Source organism: Papaver somniferum, chromosome 9, assembly GCF_003573695.1.
Source record: "Papaver somniferum cultivar HN1 chromosome 9, ASM357369v1, whole genome shotgun sequence".
NCBI classification, from domain to species: Eukaryota; Viridiplantae; Streptophyta; class Magnoliopsida; order Ranunculales; family Papaveraceae; genus Papaver; species Papaver somniferum.
The window spans coordinates 55,066,543-55,078,372 of NC_039366.1; the positions used below are offsets into that span (position 1 = coordinate 55,066,543).

An 11,830-nucleotide genomic window follows, 5' to 3' on the forward strand; every position below is an offset into this window, starting at 1 on the left:
GCATATTGTCCTTGTTTTCGCTTAAGTAATGATGATATGCCATCATTAGTTCACACTTGCATTTTTCTTTTGTAGGGCGCCATTTCATGCGGGATTAGGCAGGACATGACCACATTTATTATATATACACGTTATTCTTGATAGTCAACTAGGCCTTAGTGGCAAATATAGAGCTTCATTTTGTCTTCCCAAGTCTTAAAAGTATAAGTTCTATCCAAAAGTATCTTATACAATAAATGAACTCGATTACAAGTTTACTTTAATTTTTGTGTATTCTTCTCCCACCAATGTAAAAATAAATGACGAAAATCTACTTTTCAAAGTGGAGGGTTCGAACAAGTAGAACTTTGAGCTAAAATTTATTGAAAAGTTATAAAAATCCAACCAATAGACTCTTCTGGATACGAAACAATGTCAAGCGATCTGTTATCAAAAAGAAAAGAAAATAATGTCAAGGGATCAATATTCCTACCATATTTACGCCCAGTGATGGGCCAAGATATTTCGACTTTGGGGTCAATTTTTTTTTCTGATAGCAGCAAAAAAATTTTTTAGTCACATTTCACTTTTAGTGTAAGTGCTCCCGGAGTTTTATTAACTCCATTAATACATCAGAAGTCATCTCATCGTCTTTTATGAGAGTATGTTTTTAGGTTCGAATATACCGAATCAACCTTCTAAGAATATGTTTTTAGGTTCCATAATGTCTTAATTCAGAAGTAAATTCAGCTAGCTCGGATGCTCTGAAACATCGTAAGAGAAGTGGATTGGATAAGCGTTTATGGATATACATATTGTAAATTCGAATAGAAAACACAGTTGTTGAGATGGATGAGTTCCGATGCTCTTACTCTGGCCTCATGGAGTATCGCATTTTTGAATCAACTACAGAAAAAAGAACAATAATTTGCTTGTTATCTTTTAAATTGTCACAGTTTTTATAATCACAATTAGCAACCAAAAGTTTAAGATCAACGAAAGAAAGTTTTTATAATCTCAACTAGAGAATATATCATTTTATATCGTTAGTTAGTTTGGCCCTTTGACCCCATTAGCAACAAAAGATTGTTTGACCCCATTAATCATATAATCTCAATTTTTTCAATCATATTTGCCCCACAGGATGCAATATTTACGAGCAAACCAAGTCTAATCTAACCAAATTTCAAAAATCAGTGGGGTCGACGGACCCCATTTGTTTCTTACTGCCTCCGCCCCTGTTTACGCCGAATTACCATAAACCTGTAACAAGTTTTGAACAACTCCATAATGGATTAATCTGTCTCGGCTTCTTTCAGTTTCCTCTATGATTGGAAAATTTGTAGCGTCTTCGTCTCCTTAACTCGCGTGTATCCTGGTCACCGTAAGACCGTCTGAGGAGCGCGTCATGTCTGTTATGAAATATATTTCTGATCAAGATAGCCATCTGAGCACCCGTGGCCTAATGGATAAGGCGTCTGACTTCTAATCAGGCGTCTGACTTCTAATCAGGCGATTGTGGGTTCGAGTCCCACCGGGTGTGCTTTTCTTCTTCTTTATTTCAATTTTTTTTTTTTGCTGCTTGCCCTTGCCTTGTTTTTCAAGTGCTGTTTCGAAACTCTTATACTGGAAGATTTCCTATTCTGATATTCAAAGTACTCTCTGGTAAACCGGCACTGAGCTATTCTGATAAGCTAAAAATCTAACTTCCCCAATTCATCCTCCTCAAATTCTGGCCTTCGCAATGTCTGAACAACACCCATAATGGAACCTTCAATCTCCAATCCTTCAGAAACCATCCCTTCTCTCACAGAACAACAAAACCCTAACTCTACCTCCGTTCCTACCTCAAATTCTGTCTCTATACAGAACACAATCCCAATCCTGTCTACAGATTCCTCCTCCACCCCAATCCCCAACTCTACCTCGGTTCCTAATCAAAATTCAATTTCTAACTCTAACAATAACCCTAATTTAAATCATCATCATCATCCACCTCTTACTCCCCCCTTCCCTAAGAAGCCAAGGAAAGGCGGTAGAGCTCCTCGATCGTCGCCTCTTTCTATCAACGACCAGGTATTTCCCCAGTTTAATTATTCTAATGGTAGACCCAATGGGAACATTAATGGAAACGCTGGCGGTAATAGACAACAAATTCCTTCTAGTTCTTCATCAAATTTTATGAAATCCAATTTAGAGACTTCACATTCTTTGCCCCCATTACCCAGTACTACTGCGAGTATTGGCAGGACTATTCCTGATATATCTGAAGAGATTATATTTATTAATAAAGAAGCTACTTCTGAAGCTTTAACAGCACTAACTTCAGGATTTCCAGCTGATTCTCTCACTGAAGAGGAAATTGAAGCTGGAGTTGTTTCAGTTGTAGGAGGTATTGAACAGGTTAATTATACATTAATTAGAAACCATATACTAACTAAATGGAGGGAAAATATAAACAGTTGGTTAACAAAAGAATCGTTAGTGCGTTCAATACCTTCTCATGGTCATGCCCTTTTGAACTCGGTCTATAGTTTCTTGGTTTCGCATGGATATGTTAATTTTGGGGTTGCACCTGCGATCAAGGAAAAGATTCAAGTAGAGGCGACTAAACCGAAAGTTATTATAATCGGAGCAGGATTGGCTGGTTTAGCAGCTGCTAGGCAATTAATGACATTCGGGTTTAAAGTTGTTATTCTGGAGGGGAGGAAAAGAGCTGGTGGACGGGTTTATACCAAGAAAATGGAGGGTTCAGATAAAATTGCTGCGGCAGATTTGGGGGGAAGTGTTTTGACGGGTACATTTGGGAACCCACTTGCAATTGTAGGCAGGCAGTTGTCTTGCTCTCTTCATAAGGTAAGGGATAAATGTCCTCTTTATAAGCCAGATGGGAAGCCAGTTGATCCTGATATGGATATGAAAGTGGAGACAGCATTTAACCGACTTTTGGATAAAGCGAGCCGTCTCAGACAGTCAATGGGGGAAGTTTCTGTTGATGTTTCACTTGGGTCTTCGCTTGAGACTTTTAGAGAGGTCTATGGAGATGCAGTGACTAGTGAGGAGATGAACTTGTTTAATTGGCATCTAGCAAATTTAGAATATGCAAATGCAGGTTTGCTTTCACAGCTTTCCCTCGCGTTTTGGGACCAGGATGATCCATATGATATGGGAGGGGACCATTGCTTCTTGCCCGGGGGTAATGGGAGGTTAGTTCAGGCATTGGCGGAAAATTTACCTATCTTATATGAAAAAACTGTGCACACCATCCGTTGTGGTAGCGACGGAGTGCAGGTTCTTGCAGGGAACCAAATTTTTGAAGGAGATATGGCACTTTGTTCAGTTCCGCTTGGGGTATTGAAGAGTGGCTCTATCAAGTTTGTTCCAGAATTGCCTCAAAGGAAGCTTGATGGAATAAAGAGATTGGGTTTCGGACTTTTGAATAAGGTTGCAATGCTATTCCCCCATGTGTTCTGGGGAACGGAGCTCGACACATTTGGGCACCTCTCTGATGAATCGAGTCGTCGGGGGGAATTTTTTCTATTTTACAGCTATGCTACTGTGGCCGGAGGTCCCCTCTTGATTGCTTTAGTAGCAGGAGAAGCTGCACATAAATTTGAGAGCATGCCCCCTACTGATGCTGTGTCCCATGTCCTGCAGATCCTAAAGGGTATGCCTTTTCTTTCTTTTTTTTTTCTTCCTTTTTTATATATGACAATACTGGTGTTTCCCTTGGTCCAAAGAGAATTACAGACGCATCAGATAATGTTTAACAGTAAAATAATTTGATGCTACAGATAAAAGCTCCAAAATAATTAGCAAAGCCACTTGTATAGAGAACAGAGATTAGACTGCATGTATTAGTATAAGATGTTACAAATTAAAGCCCCAAAGTAGCTAGCAAAGACACTCGTACAAAGATTAGACTACATATATTTGTATGCTATTGCTATTAGTATATCTCATCGACGTGTTTTCTTAAACATACGTGCTTGTGCACAGGTATTTATGAGCCACAGGGAATTGATGTTCCAGAGCCAATTCAGACTGTTTGCACTAGGTGGGGTAGTGATCCCTTTAGTTTAGGTTCATATTCGAATGTCGCCGTGGGAGCATCTGGGGACGATTATGATATCTTAGCTGAGAGTGTTGGAGATGGGAGGCTTTTCTTTGCTGGGGAAGCCACTAACAGGAGATATCCTGCAACCATGCATGGAGCATTCCTCAGTGGACTTAGGGAAGCTGCAAACATGGCTCACCATGCTAATGCTCGGGCACTGCGTGTAAAAGTGGAGAGGAGTCCATCAAAGAATTCTCAGTCTTGCGCTGCCCTTCTGACCGATTTATTCAGGGAGCCAGATCTTGAATTTGGGAGCTTTTCGGTTATTTTGGCTTGTAAGAAATCTGATCCCAAGTCGGCAGCAATTTTGAGGGTCACATTTAGTGGACCTCGGAAGAAGAACACTGAAGGATCAAAACCAGATCAACAGCACTCTAATAAGTTGCTCTTTCAGCAGCTTCAGTCACACTATAATCAGCAGCAACAGCTTCATGTTTATACCTTGCTGTCAAGACAACATGCTCTTGAACTGACTGAGGTTAGAGGAGGTGATGAGATGAGATTGCACTATTTATCTGAGAAGCTTGGAGTGAAGTTGGTAGGTAGGAGAGGTTTGGGTCCTGCTGCAGATTCTGTTATTGCTTCTATCAAGGCTGAGAGGGTACTCCGCAGATCAGCATCAACTTTTTTGGCTCTTAAATCAGGTGAAATATTTGGCTTTACTTTCACTCTCAGACTTGCTATATATTTTTTTAATCAGTCGACTGTTTTAATAACTCACGATGGTAACGTTTGAAAAAAATTCTGCTTTGTGGGAAAAAGGTACATCGAAGCAGAGGTCTGTCAATTCCAAGCAAAAATTAGTCAGGTATGAATGCGATTACACTTCAAATTTATTAGATATATCTCGAGATTCATTTTATTTCTTAACCTAGCTGCTATTTTCCAGGAGGGCAAAAGTAATTCGCAACGGCAGTAGTGCTGCACCTCGTCCGACCTCTTCAGCTTCTCCTTCTGCATCTCGTATTGCCTCTACTGCTGCTTCTGCACTTCGTCCTGTCTCTGCGGATTCTCCACCTGCCCCTCGTCCTGTCTCTTCAGGTCCTCCTCCTGCACATCGACTAGGCTCTGCAGGTTTCCCTCTTGCACCTCGTCTTTGTTCCAGCCCTCCTTCTGCACAGCGTCCTGCCTCTGGAAGTCCTTCTACTGCACCTTGTTCTGGCACTGTAGCTCATACTGTATCTCGACTCGTCTCATCAGCTCCTCTTGCACCGCATTCCGTTGCTGTAGCTTCGACAGCTACACCTCATCCCAATGATGCAGCTCATTCTACTGTACCTTGTAATGGCTCTGCAGCTCCCTCTGCACCTGAACTCATCTCCGCAGCATCTGTTGCACCAAATTTCGATGGTGTAGCTTCATCAGTTACTCCTCATCCCAGTGATGCAGCTCATCATACTGCACCTTGTATGGGCTCTGCAGCTTTGCCTGAACCTGTCTGCACAGTGTCTCTTGCACCGCATCTCGATGATCTAGCTTTGTCAGTTACTCCTCATCTCAGTGATGCATCTCTTTTTGCTGAACCTTTTCTTGGCTCTGCAGCGCCTTCTGTGCCTCACCCCCCATCACCCCCCTTAGAACCTCCAATGGATGATGTATCTTGTCCTGTCTTAGCAACTCCTCTGGAAGCTCCACCTCTTCCTGCCTTTTCTCCTCCTCTCGACCCTGCACCTCTTCTTGCCTTCGTATCTCCTCCTGTCTTATCACCTCCTTCCGATTTTGTATCTTCTCCCAGCTATGTGTCTTCTCTCGTCTCTGCCCCTCTTCCCAACTCTGTAACTCCTCCAATGAATACAGGTCTTGATTCGTGAAAAAGGATACTGAAACGAACAGACCTAGATGGCACATTGGTCCCTTTGGATCTTCTATTTGATCGCGCATCAACCAGCATGGTGTTGGTTATTGGTATACACTATATGGGGTGGCTGGAACTTACCTCTGGTAACCCACTTGGAAGGATGGACATCTGAACCCAATCTCATAATCCCGTAAGGAACAACCACGAGTCATATGAACAAGCTTCCTCATTTTCAAAAAGCTGGTCTCTTGTTTCGCCCCTGTCAAGGGATTGATCTTCCTGAAGGCTGAAACCCAAGTTATTTGTTTTTGGTTAATCAGCAGAGGAGCAAATGCCAGTGAGTGAGTTTTGGCGATTCTTCATGATTTAGAAGAGTGTGTATGGTTCAGTCTACCTCACACGGAGCTCCCAAAGTTTTTCACACTAGATATTGATATAACAAAGTACTGTAATTGAGTAAATGTAATGTAAAGCACTGAATTTTTTTTATCCACGTGTCTTTTCTACCTACTAGTGTGACATATAAATGACAATTTTCCATTTTTTTTCTTCCTACATTCCTACATTCACTTGTCAGTATTGTAATTTGCATCTTGATTCCTGTTAGTAACTGGTCTTCCAAGTCCATCTTCTTACCAACCACCAGTAACAATCTATTTTGTTGTTGAATTCCAGCAGAATTTTAAAGCTAAACCTCTTTTTGTTTTTCCTGAAATTTATATATTTGGTGATGATCACGTTAAGATGTCAAAAGCTATGGCGTCCAATGAGCAAAGGCAAAGTAGAAGAACTGGAACTCACCAACTCTTTTGCAAGTGGGTCATCCAACTTACCAACCAATATGACAATAACATAATCATACTTTTTTTTCTCTATGGATTTTTTTAGAGATCGTCCTTTGGTCCCTACCATTATCATAAATGGACATGGACAGCGCACTAGACGCTGTACAACCCAGGCAGGACTCTAGATCTTGATCCACCGCCAAATTAGACAACATCGACAACAAAATTCAATTTTAGATTCAAACTAAGAATTGTGAATGTTTTTAGTATGTCTGACCAAATAGGAGTATGAGTCAGAGCATAGACGATGCACTAGCGTGGGATGGTTGGAGCTTGTTCGAATTTGTTGATTCAGGATCAGGTGAATCTCGTGATCAAGGGTGACCGAGTCAAGAAACACACGTGTGTAGTGTGGTTGGTTACTATGGTTTTTGTATTATTGGAGAATAATTTGACATCATACTATTGATTATATCGTAAAAGAATCAGATTATTATATCATCGAACCAAAACTTGCGATCAAAATGAGTAATCAGTTGCAAAATGTTGAAACAATGTCCACATAATTATGTATAGACGTAGGCCAATTTTTAATCTTCTCAGCAAATCTTGTCTTAGGCACATTTATGCAAGTCCCTCCCTCTGTTAGATGGAGATAACTTTGCTCGCGTTGTATTTCGAGTATTTTTAATCTAACAATATAATAACGGCAACTAAACAGTTTACACCTGCAGAAAGACTTGTCGGAATGAACTGTATTAATCGAATGCCGCTCAAATATTAGTTGTGATGCTATTAGATATCCGTTTGCTTTAATAGAATTTTCCTTGTGCTTGTGCGTTAGTGTTGTTGTTTTTCTTTTAGGTCCCTTCTTTTATGATTAATCCGCCTGATAGACAGTAGTTAGTGTCGGTGCTGCTCTGGTTTGTAACTCGTATAATAGGCGCAATAAATTCATAATCAACATCATGGACAGCCTAAACCTAAGTGAGTTCAATCAAAAATCCTTTGACTCGTGACATTAAACAATAATAACGTAAATTTTAGTTTGACACACCGACGAAAATGTTACTTCTGAAGTACATTAACACAAGCACACCTACAATTTTTTACCTACCAAGAAGTAGGACCCACTAAAGTGACGTGGAGAAAAAGAGAGTGGACCAAAAAAATCGGAGAAGCAGTGCAAGTGGTGACAGAGCGAGTCAGACGAAATCACGTCCCCATACACGAATTTACTGGTTTACCCTTCTTCTTCGGATCTTTATAAATACTCCTCTTCTTCTCTGTTTCCCTCGTTCCTCCTCCTCCTCCCTTCTTAACACAACAAGATCTCCTGTATTCGTCTCTTTCAAGTTTATTCTCCAAGAGGTTCGTTCTCTTCCTCGGATCTTTTAAGATTATTTTCATTCTCTCTTCGTAATTTTGATTCATTTCAATTGAGTACGTTTCTAATGATTTTCATATACTTTAATCGTTTGGTGCTACTTAAAAACTTCAGATCTACGGCAGAATTTCTATTCTAAAGAGTGATTTGTTCATATGATTATTTTTAATTTGTTTTTGTGTGTGTAGTGTTAATCTTTGTTTGATCATGCAAGATTGTTTTTTGTTTTGTTTAACAGTTATTTTAGATCATTATTTAACATTTATTTGTAATTATGTTCTGATTGGTTTCGTCAATTACAAATTGTGGAACATTAAATGATTATAGTATTTTCAAAATGAAATCTTTGGCCGAGATTAAATTATATATGGAAAAATCTAATCAAATAATTGAGGAAATGCTTAAGATCTGCTAGGACAAATAAAAATCTGATATGTTGATATGTTTTATGAATTGTTTGAAGCCTAATTGTGTATGAGTATTAAGTTAGTACGTAAGTCGTAACTGTTGTTTTACGTCGTCTTCGTGGTGAATCGTTAGTTAACCTTTGAATATTTGATTGTTATGAACAGATGGATACCTTCCTATTTACCTCAGAATCAGTCAATGAGGGTCACCCAGACAAGCTCTGTGACCAAGTGTCTGATGCTATTCTTGATGCTTGTTTAGAACAAGACCCCGAAAGTAAGGTTGCTTGTGAAACCTGTACCAAGACCAACATGGTTATGGTTTTCGGTGAGATTACCACCAAGGCTAAGGTCGATTATGAGAAGATCGTTCGTGATACTTGCAGGGAAATTGGATTTGTTTCAGCTGATGTTGGTCTTGATGCTGACAAATGTAAGGTTCTTGTTTACATTGAACAACAGAGCCCTGACATTGCTCAAGGTGTTCATGGTCATCTTACCAAGAAGCCAGAGGATATTGGAGCTGGAGACCAAGGTCACATGTTTGGTTATGCTACTGATGAAACTCCTGAGTTGATGCCTTTGACTCATGTCCTTGCTACCAAGCTTGGAGCTAAGCTTACTGAAGTGAGGAAGAACGGAACTTGCGCCTGGTTGAGGCCTGATGGAAAGACCCAAGTCACCGTTGAATACAGAAATGACAACGGTGCTATGATCCCACTTAGGGTTCACACTGTTCTCATCTCTACTCAACACGATGAAACTGTAACCAATGACCAGATTGCAGCCGACCTTAAGAAGCATGTGATCGAGCCAGTCATCCCTGCCCAATACCTTGATGACAACACCATCTTTCACTTGAACCCATCTGGTCGCTTTGTCATTGGTGGACCTCATGGAGATGCTGGACTAACTGGTAGGAAGATCATTATTGATACCTACGGTGGTTGGGGTGCTCATGGTGGTGGTGCTTTCTCTGGGAAGGATCCTACCAAGGTGGATCGCAGTGGTGCTTACATTGTAAGGCAGGCAGCCAAGAGTATTGTTGCTTCTAAACTTGCCCGTCGTTGCATTGTCCAAGTTTCTTACGCCATCGGTGTTGCAGAGCCATTGTCCGTGTTTGTTGACACTTACAAGACAGGTACTATCCCAGACAAGGACATATTGAAGCTGATCAAGGAGAACTTTGACTTCAGGCCTGGAATGATGTCAATTAACCTTGACTTGAAGAGAGGAGGTAACTTCAGGTTCCAGAAAACTGCTGCTTACGGACACTTCGGCCGTGACGACCCTGACTTCACCTGGGAGACTGTCAAGAACCTCAAGCAAGCTTGATTCTGATTCTCGTTTATAAGCAAATTATATGGGGAAACAAGAAACAGCATATCCATCTCTACTTTTTAATTCAACATAATTGAGAAAAAAAAGGAAACCGTGCTCGAGGTGAAACTTCTCTGAGTTGGTAGTGGGTTTTAGGAGTTTGTAGCATTATTATTATTATTATTGTGTTCTTGTTTTTCTCTTGAAGGGAAAATGTCTTTTCTTTGAGTAGTCAGTGATTGTTTCTTACTGCACCAGATTGGTTGGATGTTTCAATTTGTTTGATCATATAATATAATCAAGTGAAATTAAATACATGAACTGCTCAATGCTTTTTCTTATTTATTATCTCCCACCATTGTAAGCTGAATTTCTATCACCCTCCAATTCTCGAAGGGACGTTAAATTTGGGACATCCATGTTACCCAGTAAAATTCCTGCAGAAGGTCCATGAAGTAGAGTTCACATTTAGAAGTAGAGTACTCGAGCCTCAAGGTCAGTCATTCAAATCTATGATGCGGAGCATAGTTCCGTAGGCTGTCCACAGGAAATGTTCAATATCCATAAATATCCATCACTATAAATTTTGGTGCACTGCAGACTGTCTTGCTAAGAGAGGAGCAATGTTTGACAATGGAGTAGTAGAAGAAATGTTAAATAGTTATTAAAGGTTTTCCTTTCCCTCCTGTAAGTTTTAGTATTGAGGCATTTTACCGAATCATAATATCAAGTACTCGTATAATAGAGGATCATAAAATTCACTGAATCCCGTTTTTTATATTACTTAGAAGAGAATCATAAACAACATTTAAGTTAAAACATGAAACATTTATGAATGTAACCAGAGTCTGTCTTGCAATCTCTCCTCCCCAGCACCAAACATCTCGTCAACCCTTTCGCCATCCCGGAAGAAATGGAACGTCGGTGTGTAACGTATATGTTGAGTAGTATCAGGGCATTCATCAATGTCAGCATATACAAATGAAAGCTTCGGGAAATTGTTGCTTAATTTACAAAATGATGGAAGAATCTGACTACACACACGACACCTGAAAAAACAAAGACCCGAGTAGGTTATAATAATTCACTTCAATTCTTCAACGGCACAATTTGTGTAACTGTATATGAACCCATATCTGCCTTTCCCATTTCTGTTAGTATTCACATCAAACACATTGCGTTCATCTCTACTTATCCAACAAAAGTTACAAAACAATATAAAGCTTCAAACTAAACCTAAATCAATCAGATTGACTTACCAAGATGCACCGTAGTTGATAACTGCCTGCAAAATATGATGCTTCTAGTGAATTTAGCGAACAAAGAAGAAAAAAGAAATGAACTTTACTTAATAGAATAAAGTGAAAAGAAAAGAACCCCCGATTTGGATAAAATCCATTATCTAAGAACCCAAAGTAAGACAAACCCAATCCAAAATTTGTGTTTTTTTCTAATGAATTTCTTGTTAGTTTGTTATTTGTTTTTTAAATCTTTACAGTATACTTACAGGAGCCTTGGAAGATCTTATCTTTTGGATAATCTCTGTTAGGTTTTGATCGCTTGAAGCACTCTTTAAGTTCCCATGACGGTTCAAAGGTAAAATCAAACCTGTTCCTTCCAATCCCTTTGATTTCTCTCCCAAGCTCAAGTCATTTCCTCCCTCCATCAAGCTCAACAATTTTTACAAATTAAGCCCATATCAACCAGTACAGAGAGCTAAATAAGTATCGTCCCAAGTCAATTAATCCACGGTTGATATGGGCTTAATTTGTAAAAATTGTTGTTTAGACTTAGTCCAGTCGGGGTGAGCATGGGCCGGTATGGACCGGTTTTTACCTCATCCGCATCCAATCCAATCCAATTCACTACGGATAACAAGTTTGGCAGCCGCATCCAATCCAATATTCAGCGGATTTGCATCCAATGGATGCACGGATGAACGGATTGGGTGCGGATAATCCAATGGATTAGTGTTACTTAAAATTTATAATGAAAAAATAAAGTCAATATAGATGATTTCTTATAGAACCTACACAT

At 39.8% G+C, this 11,830-nt stretch overlaps 3 protein-coding genes and 1 non-coding gene across 4 annotated transcripts; 3 read left to right on the forward strand and 1 right to left on the reverse strand.

Annotated features, from left to right (window-relative positions):
* The first annotated feature begins 1,430 nt into the window (after window positions 1-1,430).
* On the forward strand, window positions 1,431-1,522 carry TRNAR-UCU. The gene is given in 2 exon segments: window positions 1,431-1,467; window positions 1,487-1,522. It is a non-coding gene; the product is annotated as a tRNA-Arg (tRNA).
* A 67-nt stretch (window positions 1,523-1,589) lies between these two features.
* On the forward strand, window positions 1,590-6,445 carry LOC113309453 (protein FLOWERING LOCUS D-like). The gene is made up of 4 exons (XM_026557878.1): window positions 1,590-3,646; window positions 3,979-4,740; window positions 4,859-4,904; window positions 4,986-6,445. Exons 1-4 carry the CDS (start codon window positions 1,744-1,746, stop codon window positions 5,905-5,907), a joined length of 3,633 nt encoding a protein of 1,210 aa, XP_026413663.1. The 5' UTR covers window positions 1,590-1,743; the 3' UTR covers window positions 5,908-6,445.
* A 1,461-nt stretch (window positions 6,446-7,906) lies between these two features.
* On the forward strand, window positions 7,907-10,110 carry LOC113307622 (S-adenosylmethionine synthase 2-like). The gene is made up of 2 exons (XM_026556072.1): window positions 7,907-8,050; window positions 8,639-10,110. The coding sequence occupies exon 2, from the start codon at window positions 8,639-8,641 to the stop codon at window positions 9,806-9,808; it is 1,170 nt and encodes a 389-aa protein (XP_026411857.1). The 5' UTR covers window positions 7,907-8,050; the 3' UTR covers window positions 9,809-10,110.
* A 440-nt stretch (window positions 10,111-10,550) lies between these two features.
* Window positions 10,551-11,470, reverse strand: LOC113307623 (thioredoxin-like 3-3). The gene is made up of 3 exons (XM_026556074.1): window positions 11,301-11,470; window positions 11,053-11,078; window positions 10,551-10,842 (listed from the first exon to the last, which is right to left on the reverse strand). Exons 1-3 carry the CDS (start codon window positions 11,457-11,459, stop codon window positions 10,623-10,625), a joined length of 405 nt encoding a protein of 134 aa, XP_026411859.1. The 5' UTR covers window positions 11,460-11,470; the 3' UTR covers window positions 10,551-10,622.
* Between the last annotated feature and the right edge of the window lie 360 nt (window positions 11,471-11,830).